The 27,997-nt window shown below is 40.5% G+C and overlaps 2 protein-coding genes across 2 annotated transcripts in view; one reads left to right on the top strand and one right to left on the bottom strand.

Annotated features, from left to right (window-relative positions):
• Window positions 1-3: 3 nt before the first annotated feature.
• LOC145404133 (CKLF-like MARVEL transmembrane domain-containing protein 4) lies at window positions 4-27,921 on the bottom strand. Its single transcript, XM_080275761.1, has 4 exons — window positions 27,728-27,921; window positions 11,391-11,543; window positions 2,662-2,835; window positions 4-243 (listed from the first exon to the last, which is right to left on the bottom strand). The coding sequence occupies exons 2-4, from the start codon at window positions 11,541-11,543 to the stop codon at window positions 4-6; spliced, it is 567 nt and encodes a 188-aa protein (XP_080131887.1). The 5' UTR covers window positions 27,728-27,921.
• Window positions 15,790-27,997, top strand: part of LOC145404132 (plasmolipin-like) — a 28,321-nt gene continuing 16,113 nt past the window's right edge. The window contains exon 1 of the mRNA XM_080275760.1: window positions 15,790-15,820. The gene's annotated coding sequence lies outside the window, so the exon portion shown is untranslated. The remainder of the gene's footprint in view (window positions 15,821-27,997) is intronic.

Here is a 27,997-nt window from a genome sequence, read left to right as displayed (position 1 = left end):
CTCCTAATAAGCACCCGGGGAAGCCATATCGCCTCCAGACATTTGTATCTGCCTCTCTCCCTGCGCTATCTCGCCTGCGCGCCAACCCTTGAACTTAAAGAAAGCATCCACGCCGTACAGGATCATGGATACATAGCCGAAGAAGGCGGCGGCCGCTGCAGCTCCATCTTCTCCGCCATAGGCTGCGCATGCTGAGGCCGCCGTCAGACAGAAGAAGGTCCACAGGGCGCAGTACCCAAATTCCTGCAGGGAAAAAATTATTGTCAACGATGCCACAAAACGTTGCAAAAAACATAATGTCATAATTTTACAGGGAAAGGTGCAAATATAAAAGTCAGCAGGAAAAGTAAAGGGAGCTCGTATAGACATCATCTTGAAACGGTAGGAAATGTGGAATAAAAGCAATGGTACATGGCGGTAATGTGGGAACTGAAGCAAGGATATGAAGAGAAAGGAAGATTACGAACACATAAGCCTGCAGGACATGGTACACAAATTCCTCTAGGACAGGGGTGGGGAAAGTCCGGCCTCCGGGCCGTATAAGGCCCGCAAAACTATTTGATCAGGCCCACAAGGCAGTTCATAAATGCAATTCATAAACTCATGAACGAACGAATATATATATATATATATATATATATATATATATATATATATATATATATATATATATATATATTATACGGTATATAGTATACTGGGATACAGTTGATTTTAAGTTGATAATTATGTATAGCCCGCGAATGATGTTAAAAATATCCTAACGACCCTTAATAGGAGAAAGGTTCCCCACCCCTGCTCTAGGAGAACACGTTGCGTCAGTGATGCCTCATTATCGTGGAAATGAAGAGAAATGGCGAGTATAAGCGGGAAGATGTGCATGTATGGAGGGGAAATGAAGGAAATGGGTGGCTAACAAAAAATAAAATGTATGTGATGAGATGGAAGGTGCACAGGATACAGTACTGGAATTAGTGCAACGGTCAACCCTTTCAGTGCTGATTGTCCATGGGTATTCTGTTCAGGCTACCATAATCTTTTTGCTATGAGAAATTCTAGCGTTTAATGGTATACATATAAAGGGTGTATGTAGGCTAACACTACCGGTAGAGGATCTAATTCTGCAGAGGGATATGCAAGCAGTCATGGGGGCTATTCTTGCTAATACCAGACGATTCTGTTCAGCTTGGGAGACCTTCCGAGCTGACGGGGTCTATGCATGATGTCTGAATCACCTGAACGTGGCGGGAAATGGTCCAAACGACAGCGTAAGGGGATAAGAGAACTTCCGTTACATGAGAAACGTCCACTGGTAACTCCTTCACTCCAAGGACGTTCCTCTCTCTCGTATTCTGGCTAACATCGGTAGTTATTTTCTTTATATCTGTTGTTACTGCCAGACGATTTTATTTAAGTTACGGGTGGCCTCTGGTAGTAGAGGCATTAGAAACAACTTATTCATCTACGTGAGGGGGAACACTTCTTACACAGATGATATATAACAGGAACAGCCATCCCGAAAATATATTTGATGCCGATAGTATACATCAGTTCAAAATCAGACTAACTAGATTTTGGAAAGGTATGGGATATATGGGTATGAAACTAAAGCCATTATATTGCGAGTGTAATTCCTTCTTCCTAAGATAAATGTAACAGATTATTTTTTGACAGCAAGAATATGAATAACACATGCGGCATCGAAGTGAAGGCGTGGCATACAAAGGGCATGACTGTCTTAGTAATTCCCGGGATGCAAAGGCATGCACACAAGAAATAATGGTATACAGTGGGAATGATGGTGGCACATTTCCGTCGTGTTTGGCCACTCTATTCCATGACGGTTTAGGTTTGGGTGGGTTGGTCTCTAACGGTTACGATAGTTTGTTAGTGTTGGGTTTGAATAAGTTAGGTTAGTCAGGTTTGGTGTGAGTTATTTTTCAGTAAATAAAGTGATTATCCAGTGAAGAGAAAACTTACTGTTTGACGCAGCAATGCCTGACAGTAGAATGGCGGATGTTGCTCTGTGATCATAAGAAATACCTCACTTACACATACGGAATTAAAAAATAGGCATCTAACACGAATGACAAAAATAGCAGAGAACCTGACTGTTGCTTGTGCTAATGAGTAGACATCTAGGAATCAGCTCTTTTAAAATAGGCAGTTCTATGTCTGTATGGGTCGGCCTTTCCTGACACACAATGGCTGTTTTCGAAGCTCCATTATCTCTTGCAACATCATGTCTATAATGTCCATAATCGCTTCTCATCCATGCCTCATCACACGTTACCCCTGGTCTGCCACGGGAGGGGGGGGGGCCTCTCCAATCTGCTTTTAGGTCAACACAGCGCATCACTTAACTGCTCTAATTCTCTCCACAAACCCCAACAGCCCCAGCCTACAAGCATGAGTCTGGGAGTCACAGGGAACATTTTAATACCTACCAGTACAGAAGGAAATATGCAGAGTCGCGTGTGGACTGTACCAGTATAAAACAAAGTGTCACCTACCAGTATGAGTCAGGAAACCCCATTGAGAACCTATTAAGAAACCCTGTGGAACCATGTAGAACCCAGCATGTGCCAGGAAACCATATGGAACTGTGTGTGTGTGTGTGTGTGTGTGTGTGTGTGTGTGTGTGTGTGTGTGTGTACGTACCAGCATGAGCCAGGGAACCATGTGGAACTTCTCTAGGACGTGCATGAGGTAGAGAACCAGCAGTATGCCGGTGACCCAGAAGCCGGTCATGGTCACGAAGCAGAACCAGTTGGCGTGGGAGTAGTCATTGAACCGCGACACAGCAGCGCAGATGTACCCAATCAGGTTGAACACCTGTAATGATAGAAAATATGGGTTAATCTCAACATCCATCTGTGTTTAAGGTATTTGTTTAGGTCCATCTCTCTCTCTCTCTCTCTCTCTCTCTCTCTCTCATGTTTGGCTGTATCATATGCACTGTTGCTCATCTTGCTCAAACTTTTAATCACTTTCATGGTTAATGTGCCACAAGTTCAGTTCTCTGCGATAATGTGTATGGCAGTAATGAGCAAAGTTCTACGATTTGTCAAGTTGAGAGGAAGGGGGGGATGGCCCTCTTGTCGCCCCCCTACCCCCTTGTTACATGGGAACAAAGTACAGTCAAATGCTCAATTCGTTTCGCCTGTCCTGTTATTTAACCACTGGACTTCCTTACGATATACGACAAGACAGTGAACAACGACTTTTGAAAATCAGTGATGCGATCTTTGGAACCCTTCAAGCCTTTTCAGAGTGTTACATATAGGTTTCATAATTATTAGACTAAAACGTGGATCAATATTCTGATCGTTACTTCATCTTCGTTCACTACGTCTCACTGAAGCTTCCATCCATCCAGCAATGAGAGGGGGCCATGGGAGGCGAAAAGACAGTAGTATTTGACCTTACGCTTAATATTTCACCTCTTCTACTGCTCACTTTTCTTCTCCTCTCTTATATTCCTAAGCGGGGAGAGACTTGGTATATTTCTCTGCCCGTAACAATGCTCTTTCACATCGCCTAATATTTAACCTCTTTTACTTCTTACTTTCCTCTGCTTAGGAATATTCCAGGCTCAGATAGGCTTAGTTTGCTTTTCTGGCCTTCATAATGCTCTTTGATAATGGCTAATACTTCACCTCTTATAATTTTCACTTTCCACTGCTTATATTCCTGCAGTAAGGGAGGCTTGGTAAGCTTCTCCGGCCATAAATGATTCTCCCTTATATGATGCGTCGGGGAAGGTAGGGAGGGACACGCCTTAAGTGTGATGTGGGCGGACTGGAATTGTAGACGAACTTTTTTCTCTCTGTCCGTATCACACCCAGAGGATGTTTGATAAGCACTCCAAGTTTTTTGCTCATTCATGAAAGTAAGGAATATAGTCAGAAAGTTCAGAGTCCACGTTTTCTAACTAATCAGCACGCGTGAGGTAATAATTCTCTCTCTCTCTCTCTCCTATGTGTTCGACTCTGGGCATAGACTTGGACACCCAGCTCCCTGAGGCCTAACACTCCTCCTACGTGTCACATACCTTCACATGTCATCACTTCGGCGCTAATACACACCGTCCATAGCGACTTCATTCTAAGGCTGTCCCATTCAGGACTGCTACAGTGACATTATAGGATGCGTTTTTATGACATGTCGGTGGATCTTGTGCATGGTAAGTCAAATCTTTCAAGGAAACTGAGATAATGTGTTCCCTGTTAGTGTAGTAAGCATGTTTGACTACCTAATCATCCAGCACGCGTGGGATGACAGCAGAGGGGAGTGGTTGAGGAGTGTCGGGAAGAAAGGAGTGGCTGTGGGGGTAGGGAGGAGAAGGAGGAGGAGGAAGAAGACGCAGTAGTAATAGAAGAAGTAGTAGAAGAAGATGAAGAAGAAGAAGAAGTAGTAGAATGATAATGATAATAATAATAATAATAATAAGATTAAGATGATGATGAAGTAGGAGTAGATGACGAAGAAGACGAAGTAAGAGTAGAAGAAGAAATGAAAAAGGAGAGAAGCAGAAGAGGCAGTAGAAAAGAAAAAAAAAAGAAAAGAAAAGGAGGAGGAGGAGAAGGAAGAAGAACAACAACAATAACGAGAAGGGCTAGATCTGTGATTCAACCTTTACACCTTGGAGGAACCCCTGAGACAATTTTTCATATCCCAAGGAACCCCTACCTACAGTATATATTAAGAAAAAATACCGAATAAACAGTCCACATATAATCAAACTTTTGAGACTGATAATTTTATTAAACTATATTTCAGTTTATTTTATTTTTATATATTCATTTCATTATTTCTTGCGGAACCTCTGATGATGGTCTGCGGCGGAACCCTGGCTGGGGATCACTGACTGACTGCACGAGGGTCACTAAGACATTTAATTATTGCTGCCTCAGTCTTTTCCCAGACCAGGACACGCAACCATCGCATTTACAGGCCAGGTCCCTTTTTTAGTTCATGGACAGGAAAGTGATGCCGGTGAGGATGAAATCTGTCCTGAAACTGGTGAGCCATGTCGGGTGTATGCAGTCCGGCCGATACATACATACATAGTCATGCAATTTACACATACATGCACACAATCATTCACACATACATACATAAACACATACTGTACAATCATGCATACACAATCATTCACACACACACACACACACACACACACACACACACACACACACACACACACACACACACATGCTGGTGTTGTACCTGGGTGGAGATTGGCCTTGCCGCTACTTCCCTTTACACATCTCGCGCCAGTCAGTCAGCGCGCCTTGTGTGGGTCCGTATGTTCCTTTGCTTATAGGGCTTCTTTGTATTTCCTCACAGCCAGTTCATTACCGCATATACCACGTTATTAGTATTATAAATCACGTGATTTTTGCACACCTTACGTTATTTTTTTCATAACTAACGTGATTTTTGCATAACTGACGTGAATTTTGCATAACTGATGTGATTTTTTTCATAACGTGATTTCTGCATGACTGACGTGATGTTTTTCATAACTAACGTGAATTTTGCATAACTGACGTGATTTTTTTTAAAACTATAAGGGTACTTGAAAGGCACAGTAGTTGATTCACTTTGACCTGACTCAGATTTTCGTCCTTCTGTCATCTATTTCACGTGACTCGGTACCAAACTCAGACAGTACAGTGCCTCTACATCCTTTCCATAACACTTCTTCGTGACTTGTATCATATTCAAGCGTTAATCTATTGTTACAACTCGGCATTGGAGATGGAGGTACGTCAATTTTAGGACAAGCTAGAGTAAAAGACGTATGAGAAGGGATTAAAAAAAAAAAAAAAAAAAAAAAAAAAAAAAGAGTTTAGGAACAGGTGTAATGCCATACTCCGACCAAATCAACCTAGTAAAAAATTCCCATATCTCCGTCTTGAATTTTGAGCTACAACAAGAGATTAACACTAGAATATGGAACTAGTCACGAAGAAGTGCTATGGAAAGAATGCAGAGCCGTGGAGCCGTGGTTTTGCCATATTCTGTTATTACGCTACGTGAAAAAAGCTGCAAAAGTTGAATTAAAGACAGCCTCGCCTGTGAGAATGCGGTCCTTATTTAACAGTCGGAGAGAGAGAGAGAGAGAGAGAGAGAGAGAGAGAGAGAGACTACGGGAAAGGTGGAGTTTACTTTCCACGAGTCTGAGTTCCTCTTTGTGACAGAAAACGGAGTGAAAAAAAAAAAAGGTGAGTTGAGTGAAGATGTGTTTAAGTCGGCTTACATTAGTGTCTAGTCTGTGTACAGCTCTTATCCTAACACCATGAACCAGGATTAAGGACCATCTATTAAAAGAGGGGGATCCAGGCAGACAATCCATGTTCGTAAAACTGCCAATCATTCCCTTGAGTGCGAAGCGGAGTAGTTTGTTTACATCCGGTACCTAGCTGCATTGTATAGTGAAAACGGAGAAGGGGGAACGAAGATGGTATGGATTGTACATATTGCAGTGACCGACTTGCGTACGTCTGGCATGAGCACACAACTAAATTATGTGATACACGATGAAGCTATTTTTTTTTTTCTTAGGGTCCTGCAACTGATCCGACGGGCCAAGGATCACTATACAAGGCGCAGATTATGAAGTCAGCGGTAGTGGTTGGGTGTAGTTTTACATGATCGCTGCGGACTGCCCTTAGCTTCCTGCCGTTCGTGCCACAAACCCAGTGGTGGTCAGCGGGACTGAAGGCCATTTTCTTGGTGGCACTGGAGACGTCGTCAAAGCTTTTTCCTTATCGACACACACACACACACACACACACACACACACACACACACACACATATATATATATATATATATATATATATATATATATATATACTGTATATATATATATATATATATATATATATATACTGTATATATATATATATATATATATATATATATACTGTATATATATATATATATATATATATATATACTGTATATATATATATATATATATATATATATATATATATATATATATATATATATATATATATATTTGCAACATGTTCTTAGACATTCAATCATGCTGCTGTGGAACAATTTCTGCATTTATTACCACCACCAAGGAGGTTATTTTTTATATGTAATTGTTCCGGTTAGGAAATATATGTGGAGAGAATGTTAACATTCCTAAACCAAACGTTGATTACATGCTGGGCAACAAAATATAACACGATGGGAGACCAAAGCACTTTAAACCTTTACCAGGGCAATGGTTGGTAACCGTCGTTATATTCCTGGATACCCCTCCCCCCCTTTTATACCACTTATGTCCTCTCCCCCTTCCCATTTATACCACCTACGCCCTGAACTTTGGAACTTTGGACCCCAACCGCCACTGTTTTCCTAGATGTCCTACCGTCTTGTCCCCCCCCCCTCCTCCATCCCCGGCTTCAAACACCCATATCCTCTCCCCGGCTTTATAATGCCAGCTTTATAAACACGTCAGAAATAGTACTCATGCTAAAGAAGATAAACTTTAACAACAAAGAGCAGCTGGAAATTACCTTCTGAATAATGTAAAGTACAATATACAGGAAAATAAAATTTTAGTGTGCTCTTTTTGGGTGGGTGGGTGGGTGGGCATACTTAACCGTTTTGAGTATCACAGTGTGTCAGAGGTTTTCGGAAATATTTACCATGGTGTCGATACAGCTGGCCTACGCAACATCAGCATACCACAGCTGCTTGGATTAATAAAGCAGAAAGGAAAAAATCAGAGATTACACCAGTTAAAGCTCAACTCCAGCAATCATCACCATCTGTTGCTATTTCCCGTTTCTTGACTTCCTCCCCTTTGCCCCTCCTGTTACAAAAGCTTATCTAATCAGAGATCCCTGGCATCATTGCACTGGCGAAATATTATTTGCAAGCAAAGTCTGGGAGGGAACAGAATAATGAGTTGCTATGAATGACTAGAGAAAGAACAGTAAAGGTCACGGCTAGTAAATGGGACAAGAGAAAGGTAGGATGAGCAGGGAAGGGTAGGAAGCTGCCTGGTTAATATTTCATCCTTATTAAATTAAACGTTTTCATTGACCTCATGCGTGTCTTGTTTAATTACTGCACGTGAAATTATTATATATATATAGATATATATATTTTTTTAAACGCTCATATCATCAACCATGCTCACCGTATTATAAACCACATAATTCCGACTCGTGTGGAGGTGGTGATCTGACTGATCCAGCGGAATTAAGTGTGAGAGAGGATGGAGACGGGAAAGAGAACAGAGATGCACAATATTGGGGGCCGGGGTTCCCAGGGTTTGTACGAGTAGCCTACGTTAAAGTGTGAGAGCTTGAGTTTTTCTGTGGGTCATTTTTGAGTCGATATAATATGCTACAGTTGGCCATAAAACAAAACTTCCCTTTTCCTGATTCACTCTTAGGTAATACGGGGGACGAATTTTCCGATGGTACCATACAATAGCGGACTGCAGGAATATGCGGCAGGAACACTGAGGGACACTGAGTATCCATCCATCCATCCATCATCCAATCCCACATTGCCCCATGAGGAGCGTAGGAGCCCGGGGCTAAGCAGTTGGTCCCGACATTTAAGATGACAGTGACCAGCCTCACTCATCCCTGAGTGGCATTACATGAGCAATAAACCCCAACCACCCCTTGGATATAAACCTTCACCGGCTCAATCCGACTGGAGCGCAATAATTACCCACTAAACCGCCAGGCGCCAAAATTTGGTTATATGGTTACCACCCAGCGTAGTAAATGGTTTCCTGGTGCACAGGAAGCCATTTGGCTTGTCACTCAGTGTAGAGTCACCCACAGGGTGAAGGAAGTGGAAAGAATGAAGGAAAGAAAGACAGAAGAGGGAATGTAAAGTCACCCATAGGCAGAAGGACAAGGAAAGAATGAAGGAAAGAAAGACAGAAGAGAATGGAAGGACAGAAGGATGGAGAGGAAAGGGCAGACACCCGACAGCAGCACTACATCAAGTGAGTGGATGGTGAGCTCCCCCATCTACCACAGGGGACACCGAGTAACGGAAGAGAATATTCGACCACTTATACTATATACTTTTAACAGCTGGCTTGATACAGCACATGTAATGAATGGCGATACAGCTGAGTAAAGCGAATAACACGAATAACTCCTCATAAGTATGTGCAAAAAAGATGTATGAAGCTGCTATACTGAAAGCGTGAATGAGAAGAACAGGTGTGTCATGTGGTTACCTTTACCTGACTATCACCTCGCCACCTCACTTATCTCCTCCCCCTCCGCCGCCTCTCTGTCTCCCATCCCAATTATCGTTCTGTCCTTCCTTTTTCCCTTTCCCCTATCCAATCTAAATTTCCGACTTTGCTTTCACCTTGCTTTCCCTTTACCTATTTTCACCTTTTTGTTTCCCCCTTTTCCACCAAGTTTTCATCCCTTCCACCTCTCTCTCTCTCTCTCTCTCTCTCAAATTCCTGAGAATTTTGCGTGGGTGGAGGTAGGAGGGGTAGAACCTAATGTTAGTGGTGACGTAGGTGATACACACACACACACACACACACACACACACACACACACACACACACACACACACACACACCAAACACACACACACAACACATTCTCTGTCTGTAACAACAAAACAAAAACACAATAACACGAACATGCACAAACCACGAACACTAAAATCAATATTCCCAACACGACAGTCTGTTCTTTCACCCCTACTCACTGCCAGTACGTCTCTTGCACCTTTGTTCACGCTACTGTAGGAGGATTTTATTTAATCTTACAGATGCCGCCGATATTGAAGGATTTGGAACTAGATCCGTTAAGCTAATCACCACAACAGACCTTCCCAAAACTGAATAAAAATCGTCTGTCGGCAGCAAAAGATGGAGAAGAGGAGGAGAAGGAGGAGGAGGAAGATGAACAAGAAGACCCCATCGCATATAAAGACTGAAAAAAACATTAATAGTGTGGTTAGCCCATTTTTGTTTCCTGGATTTTTTTTTCACTATATTCTTAATCAGCTTCGCTCGAGATCTGCCATGAATGTGTCACAGGAGGCTTCGTGGCACCTCTTCCTCCGCGATTTATTGTAGATATTTCACCTTAACATTCACTTCTATGCTTTTCATACCGCTATACTCGTAATTTTGGCACAGATGCATCAGTAACGTACAATGGGATACTGATGTGTGATGAACAGAATAAACAGAATAAATATCTAAAAAGGGAAGTGTTACGAACCTCCCAGTGCAACTTGGAATAGGATCCTTTACTAAAAAAAAAAAAAAAAAAAGTAGCTATCAAGGTGCCCTCTTTCCTACCCCCCCCCTCATATACACCAGTTCTCCATCCCGTCCCTCCATCTCATTCTCGGCCTCCCCTCCCCCTTCCCCCCTTCACCTCGCTCACACAACTCTCCTCGTCAATTTTTCGTTTTTCATTCTCTCCAAATGGTACTTCTACTTCTAAATACTTCCTAGCACACCTAATTCAACATTACGACACTCATTCACTTTTGTCTTTGTCTCAACGTAGCTCCACATGTTCCACGTAAAGACTACACACACAAGAAAAAAGAAAAATCAAAATTTGTAATGAATCTCAGCTTCCCAATTTCGTTATTCTGTGGCTGTCGGATATAAATTATATAAAAAAAATGACAATAAAAATCTTGAACAGTTAACCGTAACCTACATGGATGGGGATTTTCGAGATAAGTCTAATCTTGACGGAAAAACAGGAAAACTGACAATTTCGTAGTTCAGTTTCTTTGTTGGACAAGAGGCAAGATATGACTGCATCAGGATTTAAGCGACCAAAACCAGCAGCGCATGACTTACGAAACTGTTATTTTGTAAATGTTGGGTTTATTCTTAGATGGAGAACAAGAATAATTAAAGTACACAGAAATATAAGTGACCCAAAATACAATCGGCTTGTTTTCGGACCACTGCCGCAGTTTGAATACAGACTCGTGGTTACATGAAATTCAATGAGCCTTAGTTATAAAGTGGAAATAAGAATCCATGGTTACTAGTCAATTATCCTGTCACCTCCACTTAACAGTACGACAAGTGATGGTGTGTTGGGGGGTCCTATGTGGCATCAGTATATCTGTTTACGTCTTACATTTACTGTGGCTGGATTACAATGACGGATTTGTGCCAACACAGTAAACATGAGACGTAATTAAATGTACGTGCCACACACATAAAAAAAAAAAAAAAAAACTCCGACACGCGAGCCATGGTACTGCTCTGAAGTGGCGGCGGTTTTACACTGTACTATAGTCTGACTACACTTGGCCACCAGTAAAGGGATAGGAATCTTCGTTACTTTAAAATAAGCGATCTACGGTAACTTGTGACTTACCAATACGGCGATTTTGAGGATGCCAGGGATGTTGCGTGGGTTGAGGTAGGATGGGTCGAACCTGATGTTGGTGGTGACGCGCGTGGTGGTGGTGGTGGTGGTGGCCGTGGTGTGTGACTGAGGGAATCCTGGATCTACCATATCGCCTTCCATCTGTGCAAAATAAGAGGCATTAGAACAAAATTATGGAGAAAGGATACCAACAGCCTACGCAGAAGAGAATAACACGACATGGATGGAATAAGAAGACGAAGCGGGGATACCTAGACAACGGAAGATACGGCCGCCTAGGGGGTAACGAAATGGAGTAGGGAGATATCAAGAATTAAGAAGTTATGGGAAGATGATGAAGAGACAAAAATTAAGAAGGTACAATATGACCTGAAGCAGAGAAGACAGCAAGACGAAGAGGAAGGGATAACAAGAAGACAGGATAACAATACGAGGAAGAAGGGATAATACATGAAAAAAGGCAAAAAAAAAGGGGGGGGGGCAAGACGAAGAGAGGAAAACAATACGAAGAGGGATAAACAAGAAGCTGGGACAACAAAGCAAAGAGGGAATAACATCACGAAGGGGAGACAAGATGAAGAATTGAGGATAAAATGACAAAAAGGAGATACAGAGACGAAGGGAAAGAAGAGGGGTTAACAAGGCGAAGAAGGGATAGAAGAGGACATAAAGAGGAGATACCAAGACAAAGAAGGGACGGAATAGGGCATAAAGAAGGAATAACATGACGAAGGATAGATTAACATATATATGAACAAAACGAAGTGGAACTGATTAACGTAAATTATAACAAAACAAAGAAGGGATAGATTAACACGTTGGAACAAGAGAAGGAAGTGATAATTATATTATACATAAACTGCAAAAAGACGAAGGAACAGGGATAGAGTAATATACAGTATACCAATACAGAACGAAGAGGGGAGAGATTAACAGATATTAGAAAAAAATAAAAAATAAACACAAGACGAGGAGCGGATAATGTAGCATACGAGTACAGAAAAAGACGAATAAGGGACAGATTAACTTCTTGAGACCGATGGCTTCATTTATACATTATTCTTGCTGAGACAAGACTATCTTCTTAAGCTTCTCCTGGTCGGGCCAATTCATGTTTTCTGTTCCAGCTAACGGCAGACAAATGTATTCAGCAGAAAATGAGTCCTATGAGTCTGGGAGTGTAAAGGGAACATTTTTACTGCACCTAAAAGGATTCGATCCTTGACCTTTCTGACATGCAGCCAGAAGAGCTATACACAGGGTTCAACATTACCTTATTTGAGGGCAAGCTTTCCCCACTTGGTATTTAACAAGACCTTGTGGAGGCAGCACAAGACACACAGCCATATTCTCGACGGCATCACTTTTTACACCTGCGTACACTACAGTACGTGCGCATGAATGTAATTTTTTAATCAGTAAGCGCACGCGTGTGTTTTAACAGTATAACAAGCAATATAGATCCGATTTTAAGCAAACCTAGTGAAAGGGGTGAGGGCAAGCCAAGGGGCTGGCCTTTTTTTTTTTTCTTAGAACAGATCAAATGTCAAGGTCATATGGCAAGATCATCTTAAATATTTTCTAGCTAATTTAGACCAAACTTTGCTAACGGGTTAGGGTGAGGCGAGAAGGATAGGATTCGATATTGAGAACAATTATTCAAAGGTCAAGGTCACCAGACAAGGTCAAAATTGACTCGTGTGTCTATGATAAAAAGTTTTGATCAGATTAGGACCAAACTTTGTGGAACCATTAAGGGTCAGCCAAGAGGTTTATTAACTGTTTTTGAGAACAGTAGGTCGAAGATCAGAGTCATATGACCACATTAACTTAATCAGTTTGGATCTGATTCAGGGCAAACTTGGTGTAAGTATTAGCAATACATCAAGGATGAAGTGATTCGATTTAAAGAACAATCAATCAACGGCCTAGGTCACACGATGTTGTTATGTGCTCAATCCTGTATGAAATGCAAAGAGAGAGAGAGAGAGAGAGAGAGAGAGAGAGAGAGAGAGAGAGAGAGAGAGAGAGAGAGAGAGAGAGAGAGAGAGGAAATGAAGGAAAGGGATGAGAAGAAACAATGCATGGAGGGAAGGAATGATGGGAAGAACAGGAAAGGAGAGAAAAAGGAGGGAAAGAAGAAAAGACGAGCGAAGTAAGAAAGCATGGGGGGAAGCATCTCGCTCGCTCTCTCTCTGACAAAAAAGATCTCGAGGGCAAAAATGAAAATAAAAAGTAAACGCAGCCTAATGACAACAATTGCAATTCATCTACGGCAATAAAGCCAACATTCTCACTGTACCGTCTTCATGTACACTTTTTCGTTCCAGTTCATTCTAATTTTTCCTTTAGCCAGACCGTAATTCTCTTCTATTTTTGCTTTTTCCTGACGATTTCATTCAGCTCAGGATATACTTCCCGAACTGGAGGGGTTAGACACATCCTTCCTTAGCCTCCTTACCCCCAGCAGCACTCCTGTCACCATTTTGTTTTTATGTGATGGAACTGGGCCACTCCCATCACTTTTAATGCTAGCTCTAGGTTGACTTAAATCTGAAGAGCCATAGCAATGAGAAAGCTGACTGTAAAAGGGCATCCACCAAGTTGAACGGGGTTTGGATCGCTGTCAGGTGAGAGCAGTACAGGCTGAGTAAAATACGTCTGTTGGTGATGAGATCGAAATTGAAAAATAACATCAGACTGAAAGGGCTAAGCCACTGGAATAATTACTTATAATAATTGTAAATGTATAAGACTATCCGTGAACATGAAATCAGATATATATATATATATATATATATATATATATATATATATATATATATATATATATATGAGAGAAACGCTGTGTCTGCGATCTATATCGCGAAAACTGATGCGCTCCGAATAACCTCTACGTATCAAGTGTAGTTCATATGTTATTCTTGCTATTTCTGGACGATTTCATTCAGCCTCAGGTAGTCTTCAAAGTGGACCATAGTGGAGGGGTTTGATATAGTCTTAATTAACCCCCTCACAACAACATATCTTTCGAAGTCCAGTAAAAACGTCATTCGGTTGAGGGAGTAACGCCACAACCAGGTATCCTCAACATTACCTTATTTGAAGGCATGTTTAGCTCACTGGATGCTTAGCAGTGTGGCCCGTGATCATCTGGTAGCCAGTTTTGCAATCTATCAAAGCGATGATCTGTTTGCAGGCCTAAGGGTGCTTCCAATACGCGATATGAACGGAAAATGGCAACATTCTTGTAAACAAGATTGGGCACCGATGAAGTGATGCCATGTGAAAATGTTTATAAGAGATTATAATCTCAACATGAAATAATAATGTAAAGAGTGACCAGTTCCTTATCACCAATAGTTGTATGCAGCCCACAAAGGTAATGAGAAAATTAAATAGCCGTTTGATTTTTAATGAGTCAATTTCGGTTGCGTGCCTCAGTACCTGTGTAATCTAAGAAATTCTTGTCACTTTTTGTGTGAATCATGTAAAGAAATTTAATAACAATGATGCTACCGTATGGAGATGCCACAAACGTCTAGAAAAACAAGTAAACACAACAGTAATTAGGAGCCACAAGTGTTCGCTTTGGATCGTAATCCATCTCAACTTTACTTCGGTGGTCGATTAATCATAAACAAGCTACAACAGTAACAACACTTACTTGAGAAAACTACATATCTCATTTTTAGACTGAAAACACTGCCTGAAATTAATTAATACATTTATAGTTCAGTTCTACAGGAAGTACCACAATATGGCAACACTGTGCCGGACCCCGATAACGTAAAATAATGACTGATTCATCTCTATTTTCTACCGCATTATCTTTTTGCTCCAGAGAGAGTACAGTCCAATATTTACGAGCTCCAACAGCGTTACACTGGCTGTGAAAATAAGGCTGAATAACGAATATGTGCACTATAGCAAGGTTGTGAAATAAAGGTGAGGCGTGGAAAGGGATACAAGCTTCCATATTTTTAGTTTCATTGACATTTTCTTCGTTCCCAGCTGACATGCTTACTTAAATTATATAGATAACGCCTGAATATACCTCTTAATCCAGCTGTCCCAAATCTAGCCTAAAAGATGGAGCAATAAAAATGTTTTGGGAGAGCAGGAGGGGGAGATGGAGGAGGGACGGGAGAGGAGGGGAAAGATTGTAGCCAGACACTGCCGTTTACTGCATCATTCCTTTATTAATACCCCAATCCCTCGTCTATGATCTTCAAAAGTATTAAAATATATGAAAAACTATATAATAAATAGTCAGAACTGGTAGACTGGGGTTAGGACAGTGGTGAAATAGCGCAGTTACCGAAGAAATAAGGGCGCGGGTGGGAGGGTGGGGGAGACAAAACACATTCTCTGGAGCAACTGTCAGTGCCAGCCGTCTGCGTTTAAGTTCCCCTAAGGTTGGTCAAATACGCTACTTTATCAATCTCCCACCTACTTCTCCTTCCCCCCGGTAGTGAAATAAAGAGCCCAGCGGTGACCCCACGCCCCTGTCGACCGTATAAAGTGCATAAAAAAGTGGCAGAAGCCGTTTGAAAGCGTTAGCCATGTCTGATAGCCTAACTCGACGCTTTCCCAACCACGCAAGCTTAACAGGACCTGGAAAAGTTGCGCTTGTGAAACTTCAGTGAAAGTTTGAGTGTGTTTTGTGTCGCCAAGTGCAATAAAAGAGTGAAATAGGGACTAGGAAAAAAAAAAAGTACCTGCGCGGGTGGGTGGTGCTGCGTATTGCGCCCACGCATCTCATCAGCAGGCTTATTTTATTTCATGCATTTCCGTTTCTGCGTAGTGGTGCCGGGACATGTGAATGAAAGTGAGGGTCATCATTATCACCGTCTTCACTACCATCACCACCACCACCATCATCATCATCACCACCACCACCACTTACCAACCATCATCATTATTACCGTCACCACTTTAATCATATCATCACACTTCAGCCCGAGAACTTACTTTCGGTTACAATTATCGCTACCAATACCACCTCACGACTTAGGTGAACTGGAGAAATCTTTATGGGGGATCGTTTCCAGCCCCCTTCACTGCGAGAGGTTTCCTTAGAGTTGAGTGAAATGGTCTGTAGGAAGAAAGAATAATGCAGGACAATCGAGCTAAGTTAGAATGTCGCTGTGCTGAATATTATCCGGCGACGTAGACAGTGAAATCCGTGTGTATGTCCCGTGCTCAGGAGTGTTGACCTCTTGATTGTGCCGAGTTGTGACATGAATAAAATACGTTCGCCGTCAGTTTGCATAAATTTGAAGTTCAGTATTTGCTGTGTTAATGCTAATCTTGATAATTTCGCATATATATCATGCCCTCTAGTAAAATTCTCTCTCGGGCGGAAATGTATTGCTGTGTACCGACAGGCAATTCGCAGCCGAAGGGCTGACTAAGGTGATTAAGCCTATTTCATTTTTTTGCCGATACCGGTACCTCAATTATCCGTCCCCGCCCCGGAGGGGCTCGGGAACGGGTATTGTTTTCATGCGGTTTGTCTGTTCTGTAGTGGAGACTTCGACTTGGAGGGGTTTGATATACTGGAGTTTTCATTAGCCTCTTCACTACGAGGGGGGTCCTGAATGTAAGTTTGATGTCAACTAAAGTTTGAAGAAAATTGGAAAACGCCCTTGGGATGGGAGTTAATTCCTTCAAGCTATATAAAATCGTCCTTTTCGAGGTCAGAAGAAAGGTGTGTGTGTGTGTGTGTGTGTGTGTGTGTGTGTGTGTGTGTGTCGGGGGATCACTCACAAGGTTACCAGAGATGCTACTGATGTGAGATTAATCCCTTCACTATGATTTTTTTTCTGGTTGCCTGACACGATTTGATGCAGCTTGGGGAAGACATGTGAAGTGAATGGCGAAGGCTACAACTAACCCCCCTCCATTTCGAAAGTCACACCTGAGCTGATAAAATTGAAGGATACGAAATTCGTCTAATTAGTGTTTCGCCACCCCCCCCCTCCTGAAACCGTGACTAGCCATTCAACAGCATCAGGGCGAGCGTGCCATCCCCCCCCCCCCAGCTACCGGTACCTACAAACGATAATACCCGGTACTGAACTTGGGAATTACCTTGTGTCCAAGAGGGCTAATGAAGGTTACATCTCTAGTTCCTTAAGTTTCCTAAGCTGAATAAAATCTATCGGCGGATGGTAAGAATGAAATACAACAGATGACCTCGGAAATACTTTGTGTGTATGTGTAAGACTACCATTTTGAACAACACTAGTTCTCTGACTGCCATCTCTGCCATGGTGCAAGCTGCGTCCACCCGTTTCCGGTCTACAGCTTATAGGGAAGGGAACAACGCTAGTCTGAGCTGGCCTTTGAAAATCCAAAGTCTTTTATAGTAGTCTTGCGAACGATTTAAAGTTACCAAATAACTTTCCAACCATTTAAAACTACTAAAACTTTTTCGTATTGCATAAGTAAGGATTATTTGAAGTTAACGAAATTTCTTGCGTATGTCTTCTGGCCGTAGTCTAGGGGGCTTAATTCACAGCACTTCCCTTAGCCATTCATTTTCCATGTTACATCTTAACCACCTCTCCTGTCATTTATATCGCTTTAATATCCACACAGTTTGCATCAGTAACATACAAGAGAAGAATGAGGTGTGATGTACAACCTAAATCGCCTCGGAACGGAGATCTTAAACCTTTGAAACTACTACGAATACTATCGTTGATCATTTACATATTTCGGTACAATTATTCCAAAAGTTTTTACACATAGTTTGTCATATTTAGTTAGCTATTGGCAGATTTTATTTCTTTTAATATTACCAGACGCCTAAATTCCAAGGTAGCAACGACGGAAAAAACAAAAAATCACCTACTGTATATCCATTTCCTCAAACTTGGTCCGTAATTACTCTCTCTCCATTATGAGTGCCAAGTTGTTTGCAGTAAATTAACACGAATATGATGCTAGTCACGAAGAAGTGCTCTGGAAAGTACAGTATGTAGAGCCGTAGCACTGTCAGCCATTAAACTTCGGGAAATATGCTGTAAAAAGAACGAAAACTCTGGGCAAAGTTACTGTGAGAGGAGTATATCTGGCCATTTATTTCTTGTGGGCTTAGGAGACTCCCTGGTAACTGCCTGTTTATTGTACTACACCCTAATTATTGTATTCGGCGTTAAATATTTTGACTTGTTATCATCCAGCCCTGTGACGTCCTCTGCTTTAGTTTCAGAGCAGAACGCCTTGGTAGTGAAGGGATTAATGAAGGACAATTATACAGTATACTAGATCCACCTTGAAAATTATCTCCACAACTAAAGTCGTCAGGATAAAAATGAACGAAAGGATGACATAGCACTGAATGGATTATATACCCTAATAATAATAATACGGTAATAATAATAACGATGATTAATAATAATGATTAATAAAATAATAATAGTAATAATAATAATTAGCTAATAATAATAATAATAATAATAATAATAATAGTAATAATAATAAGGTAATACGGTAAAAATAATAATCGTTAAGCTATTTAGTTCACTAATAAAGTTGTTAATAATTTGTGAAGTTCAAGCCTGTAAACTAGAAATGTATATATATATATATATATATATATATATATATATATATATAGATAGATAGATAACGGGGATACAGCTGCATGACCTCACCCTCACTGGCTCCGCATTGCTTATACAGACTCCGCGCTTCATGGACACCGTAATCCCTTGATCGATATAACTAGCAGACCTTATCGCCCCGCTGGAATAATTATTTAACCATTCCGTGCAGTACGCAACGATAACATCAGCACACGTATTCATGGACTTTTTTTTTTTTTTTTTTTTAAGGGCAATCCATTAATTTTTTGCTGTTTCCAGACGGTTTTATTCAGCTTGGGATTTTTTTTTCCACTGAAGAGGTTCTTGCTTCATCTAATTCCTCTAGCTTGAAAAATATTCCAGACTAAATAAAATCGCCTGGGGATATTAAGAATGAAATACAGCGCACGTTATCAGACTGAAGGGGTTAAATCAATCCGATGACATTAAACTTGCTATCTAAAGACGATTTCATTCAGCTTAGGATTAATTTTTCGAACTAGAGGGCTTGGTTACCGCGTTCTCTGGACATTGGGTTACCGTATGTCCTTCGTTTACTCATGAACTTCCAGGAGTTCCACGCCATTGGAAAATAATATTAGTAACTTAACAAATTGAAAAGTACGATCGGACTGATGAGGGTAAATTACTTCAGCACGAACGAAGTACCGTATATTTGTATTTTATTATTACCAGACGATTTTATCCCTTACAGAAGGAACCGCTGGTAATAATGGGTTAATGAGGATAAGTCCTTTAAGATCGAAACGCATATCTCAAACTGAACAAAACCGTCCAGAGGTAACAACAACAACAACAACAATAATAATAATAATAATAATAATAAAGAAATAGAGGAAGGGGGTCATCAGTAATTATGCATTTTTTAATATTTTGCTTTCAACACTTCAAAGCAAAAAAAATAAAATAATACAAGAGTTCTTACAATAATAAATACGCTCCCATGACTCAGCTGAATAAAATCGTCTGGCGTTCATTGAAATAAAATTAATACAAAAGGTGCGGCCATGAGAAGGTTAAGATTCTGTGTATGAGATGTTCGCCAGGTAAAAAAAAAAAAAAAAAAAATCGGGAAGGTATTTGTTCCGTTCCATTGTTGTTCGCTCTTTACCGTAATGTATCGAGAGAGAGAGAGAGAGAGAGAGAGAGAGAGAGAGAGAGAGAGAGAGACATAGTTGTTGGGAGTGGTAATGTGTCCGGAGTGAGTGACGCCTGTTAATGAATATTGATCGTTGATTCTGTCTGTCTGTCTGAGTTAACTGATTTGACCTAGATATACCGTTGGCGCCTTCTTTCCCTTCCTGCCCTCTAAGTTAACTGATATGGCCTAAATATACAGTTGTCCCCTTCTTTCCTTCCCTACTCTCTCAGTTAACTGATTTAACCTAGATTTGCCGTTGTCCCCTTCTTTCCCTCACTGTTCTCTCTCTCTCTCATATATATATATATATATATATATATATATATATATATATATATATATGTGTGTGTGTGTGTGTGTGTGTGTGTGTGTGTGTGTGTGTCAAACCCAGTTATTGAAAAATCCCGTAGCGTCGGCAACATGCCCGCATAAATAAAATAACCACAATATTGTTAACATTTCAGCCCCTCTAAGTTATTAAAGTCTTGCATTCTGTATCAAAGGTTGTCAATATTTTGAAGTGACGGGGAGTGGGAGGGGCCGAGGGAGTCTGGAAGTTTCGGCATCTCGGCCAAAGGTGTCATAGTCTCTCTCTCTCTCTCTCTGTTGGCAAGGCTTGAAGGATGACGCGAGACACTCTACCTACTTACATAACCTTCATTCTTGCCTCTTGATTTTCTGCCCACATAAATGTGAAGATGCCTAGATTTCAATACTACCAACATAGTATGCAAGACCTACACTATCTTCCAATCTACACACACACACAAGGGACGAGATTAGTTTCGGAAATAACATAGGCATATCATTGTATCAGACCTGTAGAAATGAAAATATACACAAAAATGCCAGATGTTATAATACTAATAATACTACTAATAATAAACAAAATATCACAGTTTCACAATAAAAATAGTGGATACATTACCAAGGTGAGCCCAGAGCAAAGAATGAATTGTATGAACCACTTTCTAGCGGAACACAACTAAGGTTTGGAACCCTGAAGCTTCTTGATCCAAATCTAAGTTATTATTTACCTTGGTTCATAAAATTCATTCTTGTTTCACGGCCCACCGAGATGTTTCCATTAATTGTGATACGGATGCTGTGGGTTTTTTTCTGGAAGTTTCGTAATTCTGTCTGCATTTTAATATACATATGTCTGATGATGGGTTATTTCTAAAGGTAGTTACTTTTTAACGATACTCAAACGCAAATTCCTAACTTGGACTTTTACATGTGTTCTTTGCTCTGAGCTCACCTCGGTAATGTATCTGCTATTTTATATTACTGTGATGCTGATATACTGGTACCATTGTGAACTGTCGGTATTTCTGTGTATATTCTCATTTCCGATACAGTGATAAGTATGTCGTTTTAATCTTGTTCCGTGTGTGTGTGTATGTGTGTGTGTGTGTGTACATGGCATTTCGAGCCGCCTTCCCTTATAATCCTCTAACTAATCCACGTCGTTCTGTATCTACACCCCTACTCAAAAGGAAAAAAAATCCCCTTTCCTCATTACAGGTACTCTCTCCACAAGTGGCCTAGTTTTAAACCTTTTTCCCAATACCTCTCCGGTGTTGTGAGAGCCTTTCTGCACACACACACACACACACACACACGTACGCATTTACAGATATGTGCTCTACATATATAGGCGTACATGACATTCTTTCTCTCTCTGTCTCCTCTCTCTCTCCATTAGTATTCCCACGTACCGACAGATGGCGCAATTTCCACATTTCCCGCCACTTCTCAGTCCACGCCCTTAACCCCTTTAGTGCGATGCCATACTGTTATTATTTTCTGCTCTTTCTATGCACCTTGTGATAAGCTTTTCGAACCGGGGGAGGGGGGAATGAGGTTCGATAGTCTTAATTATAGTCATCATTAATCCCTTCACTACCCAGGCCCCTCTCCTAAGCTTAATAAAATCGTCTAGTGGCAGCAAGATTTTTTTTTATGAAAGAAGGAACCAAAGGCTGTATAAACCGTAAATGCCGTACTTTGGCTGGTGGTTAATCCCAATGACTCAGCTGAATAAAATCGTCTGCCCTCACTTAGAACAGAATATGGGACTTGCCCCGACCATGAGAGGGATAACTAGATTTTCGTCCATTTTGTTATTTCCCACAGCTCACTGACACAAGAAAGCACTATGACTCTACAGCCTTTTCCTAACACTTCTTCGTGACTAGGACCATATGCCGGTGTTTAATTTCTTGTCAAAGCTCAGGACAGAAGGCGGGGGATGGTAATTTTAGGTCAAGTTAAAGCAGGAGAGTATAGCATCATATAGTATTAGGCACTTATTGTAGGCCAGCATTGAAGATTCTGAGATGGCAAGTTTAAGGAGAGTTAAAGTCCACAGATTAAACAACGTATTCTTCTTTCAGCCTCTTGTTACACCTAAGCATTTCAGGTACACAGATGGCACTAAACTATGATAGTGAACCGAGCACACAAACTTGCTTCTCTCTCTCGCTTGGTGGAATGTGTTGGTCATGGGTCAAAGGTCAAGGTCTCAGGAGTGATGAGATATCTACCTCAGGCGAGCGGTTTTCCCATATCCGGGGAGTTCTGGCTTTTATTACGGCATTATTAGTACTATTATTTTGTTTATTATTATTATTATGACTGCCCTTGATGGGGTCGTAAAGCCTTGGACAATGAATCATACGATGGGTTGTTGACAGTCTTGTTTTTTATTGCATCATCTTTTTCCTCCTCGTCCTGCGCCTCCTCCTCCCGCTCCTTTATGCTTGTTCTTTATAACCTACTTACATCTATAATGTTGATATCCTAGAAGAGAATGGACTGCATAATCGCTGGTCTGTATTCCCCCCACCTCTCTCTCTCTCTCTCTCTCTCTCAACAGCTACACAAGCAAAACAAAAAATATATCAAAATATATAGTAAACGCTCTAAATTTTAAGCAATTAGGAGAGCATTTTTTTTTTTTTAATATCTTCCTGGTTATTGGAAAATTTTATTGTGCATGAGAGATTTGTGTGTGTGTGTGTGTGTGTGTGTGTGTGTGTGTGTGTGTGTGTGTGTGTGTGAGAGAGAGAGAGAGAGAGAGAGAGAGAGAGAGAGAGAGAGAGCATTGATACGTCAGATGTCATACCCCTTTTACAAATACATACATACATATACACACTTATTCATGCACATACCCAGTACATGCACTGGCATATGCGCAATGTCATACATACACAGATGTATAACGTAATATATCACACACTGGTACACATGCACAACGTCAGTCACATACACAGAAACAAACATCCATACATGCACACATACAAACCCCCTCATACAAAATTCACCTACCCACTCTTTCATCCCAAGACAGGCAAAACAGTATTCCTTTACGAGAGAGAGAGAGAGAGAGAGAGAGAGAGAGAGAGAGAGAGAGAGAGAGAGAGAGAGAGAGAGAGAGAGAGAGAGAGAGAACTGATTCTTAGTACTAAATTTTAGCCTGATACCCAACTGAAATTAACACCACTGAATAGAAATGGGAAAAATAAGGAACTGTTTACCTTTAACTGTTTAACTTTTTGAGGAGTACAATATTCCAAAAGTTGAATATACTCGCTTGGCATTATACTAAATATTATTTCCACTTCTAGATGGTTTATAGAGTTAGCCACAGGGATATCTTTTTACCGTAACTTGGCTCACATTTTTGTCCTTTTTGCGGCTCATTTCACGTAACTCGGTGGCAGAAATAAGATACCACTAGGACTATGCATCATTTCCAAGGCAATCATTTATTTCTAGTACCGTATTCTACTTCTCTTGTTACAAGCCGGCGTTCAAGATGGAAAGAAATTTTTGGCCAAGTTAGTGTGGAAAGAGTGTAGCGAACGTCATTTTCGGATGCTTCACATTAAATGATAACCTGACACTGAAACGAGTATTCTGCCATTCACTCCGATGACCTAGACTTTTTTTTTCATCATTGCTGTCTCCAGACGATTTTATTCAGTTTTTGGGGCGAATCTCCTATAGTGAAAGACGATATAAAACACCTCAGTAAAATCGTCTGGTAGTAGTCCGATTAGAATGAAAATAACATCATCGTAGTGAAAAGACCAACCCGTCCAATCCGGTGATTTTTTTTTTTTTTTTTTCAATCTCCAGACGATTTGATGCAGCTCATGATAAATTTTCCGATCTAGGGTGGATAAGATCCAGCCTCCAGTCACCTCTTCACCACAGGACTTACTTACCCATACACTGAATGGAATCGTCAAAAATTAGAATAAAATAAAATAAAAAGAAGGGGTTAGGATGGGGGTTGCGTGTCAGGTAGGGTATTTCCACCCGGCCACTGATCATTCACTGGACGATAGCTGACCGAGTAACGAAACTGATGATGCTAGAAAATAATGGTTAAATGAATATTGTTACAGATTCTGTGATAAAACCACTCTCTCTCTCTTTCTCTCTCTCTCTCTCTCGTGTGTTAAAGCAGTGTGAACCAGTTACCACACGCTTGACACATTAACAAAACATGCCCTACTGCAGAATATAGGTTACTTTGTGTTGTGCTTGTGAGTTTATCAGAGCATGCGCAAATCTCTCTCTCTCTCTCTCTCAGACTACCGGTATTGGATGCATCATTGGAAGAGTCGGTCATATGATTAAAACCGAGTGCACGAAGATGTGAGCAGTCCCCTAGTTACTGGCGATCAGCAATGGAACTCCTGTAACTGTTAATGTCATTAGCGTGCATCCCACTTAATGCGGTCAGCAACGATATTAAAGTCAGACTTGTACCCTCATCACATGATTCAGAAATTATCGTGAAAAAAAAAAAAAAAAAAAAATCGGAGCTTGTCCACTTTCGTGCTGTTCTGATCCCTTTAGTCCGATGACAACATTTTATTGTTGCCACTGACACGATTTTATTTATATACCTTTGGAAAGAGTTTGGGAAGTGGAGGAATTGGATAGGGCTTCTGCTAAACCCTTCACTACTAGAGGTATGCCCTACGTGGAATAAAGTCGCTCGTATGAGGCAAGGAAAAACAGTAGGCCATCAGATGGAAGGGGTTAATTAAAGTGGCCCAAAAAACCGATTGTGATTGATCGTCTAAACGCAGCCTTCTTGCGTTTTGGCTTCTTGCTACACATCTGTACCCATGCCCAGTCGTATTGTTGTTGCTCTGACGATTTCTTATCACTTCTTCAATAGAGATGTACTGTACAGGTGGGTCATATAATTCTCATGTGTTGCGGTGACGGCTCGGTCAGCGTTACCAGTGTCTTCCCTGCATTGTTTTCTACCTCTACAAATTTTCATGTTGTCTAGTGTCTGGTAGAGACCCTGTAGCTATATCATATGGTCTGTAGTGTCTGTGTTTTGTTACGCCCATTGATTGCATGGTTAGTTACCTCCGCCAGTGGAGCTGGAGGATGTTATGTGTTCATTTTTTTTTTTTTCCACAATATCCCAAAAATTTATTGATGGATTTCAGTATGGGTCATGGGTCAAGGAGGAGTTTAAATAAATTTTGGTGGTAAGCTGAGTTCGAGTCCCTGCTCAGGACTGTTTTATGTTTGTCCAAAAGATATCGCAAAAGTTATAGAAGGATTTATAAGAAATTATGTGCATAGATTGGGTTATGGGCGGATGAGCTAATTTTTTGATGTGTCTGGTATTGGTGTTGGCGGAAGTATACGCTCTCTTAGTGCTGTGTTCTTGTTAGTATTCTTATGTCTTGGGGCAGCCAAAATATCTTGCCTTCTCACAAAAGGACACTGACCCGTCCCCGGAACACCCAAGATTGGAGGACAGGACACAGAACCACTCTGTATTTCGCGCAGAATACCTTGCTATTCCCTTTCTATTTTTATCCATATAATCCCTTGAGCCCATGACCTACCGGTATTGTCCATTCTATCCTGGCTATCTTCAAACGATTTTATATACTGTAGCTTAGGGGACTTTTCAAACTACAGGGATTATAAATGCTTAATCGGATTGAAGAGGTTAATATTGAAGTGCTTTGCATCAACAACACACACAGGGTTATTATGGTGTAACAGACAAAATAAATCGCTAAGAAAGAGGTATTACGACATCTCTTAAGCCCGCAAGAACAAGGCTCAGTGTCTGTGCACATATACTGGATTATACCAAACCCGACTGAAGACGGGCAATTTAGCTTGTGCATAAATAGGTGGTTCATGACCCTTCAAATTAAATATACCGTATATATAAACCCAATAACTAAGTGAATGCCTGTAATAATGAATGAAAAGATGACGTGGTGCAGTGATAACGTTATACAGTAGAATAATAAATTTAGTGTTAGAAACTAGTGAAGAATCAGTTTAGTTACAAGGCTGGATAAGGGTTACAAAGCAGTAAATGGTCAAATAACGTAAAAAAAAAAAAATACTGACTTTAGCTACAACAGCGGTAGAGGTGTAGCCTCAAATGAAACCAGTAATTGACGTAATGCTCTTTCTCTCTCTCTCTCTCTCTCTCTCTCTCTCTCTCTCTCTCGATATGGCTGTGTTGTAAAAATATCATACACTAATAAATTAATTTAGGTAGATAGAAAGCACTAATATCACAAGTAATTATGATTGAACCATGAAATTCGATGTAATATCATGAATAATTTCATTAGCCAGGGTGTAAACTCGTGGACAGACTAATTAATAACGCTCTATCAAGAATATCTATGAATAATAATGTAAGGTCATGAATACAGCCATGAAAGCCGTGCATGATCATTAATAAACCAACAAACTGCGATAAGATACTGACCAAAGCCATGCGGTAAGTAACAGTGTAAGATACTGTAATTAACAAACCCATAACTAGGTTTAAGATGGAATTCAGGTAACGAATAAACCGGTAATTAATGATATAATGACGACCTTCGTTACCAAATAAACTTTATATTACAAAATAGTCAGTGACCAGATAGGCTATCATCACGAATAAACCGACATTTGCCATAACCAACTGTACACGGAGATCAGCATTTAATGTACCGGTAATAGATTTTGGAAGGTAGCCTAATTTTTTGGTTACAAAACTAAATAATAATAATGATAAAAATATATGGATAAAAAACGTAAAGGATCATGAATAAACCCATGAATAACTATGTAATATGAGCAAGCACAGGACATGAAGAAACCATTAACGGACCTTATAAAATCATGAATAAACCAGAAAGTTATTAAACTGAATAAATTAAGTACGACTAACAATGAATAATTCAATTAACCTTGAAGTCATTAACACATACGTAATGGTGTAATCATGAAGTAAGACAATAAACGATATGAAATAATAAAATCTAATTAAAAATTATCCATGTCAACATAAAATATGCAAAATAAATGGACTCAAAATAATGATTAACTACATACCTTAGCTTAGTAATATAATGAACAAGCCCCGAAAAAACCTAACAAGCTCCTTCGTAAACAAAAAATAACTTCACAAAATATCCACGAGTAAAGGCATGGTCGTCTGCTAATGAAGTGAAGTGAGAAAGTCGATAATCCTATTGATTTTCACACACCCTTACCTTGGCTGGTTTTGGTGGGCTGAGTTGGCGCTAAAATCTGAGGGAATTATTCAATTCTGGTCGGATGGGAAGAGTTGGCGGTCTAAGGTACAGTCAGTTTGGGCAAGGGAGTCGTTTTTAGGGCACTCTTTCCCCCAACTGATTTGGATTTTGACTCCTGGTTCAATGTATAGATTCACTGAGCGACGGGAAATCAAAATGGCGTTTCCAAATATTCAAATCTCGTTTCCGTTACGGCCGTTGTCACTTAAACGAGGCAACGGGGGGCTG

Source organism: Coenobita brevimanus, chromosome 62 (assembly GCF_032717465.1).
Source record: "Coenobita brevimanus isolate Jiangsu-jjx chromosome 62, ASM3271746v2, whole genome shotgun sequence".
NCBI lineage: Eukaryota > Metazoa > Arthropoda > Malacostraca > Decapoda > Coenobitidae > Coenobita > Coenobita brevimanus.
The sequence above is the reverse complement of the archived record's forward strand: the minus strand, read 5'-3'. Positions and strand labels throughout refer to the sequence as shown.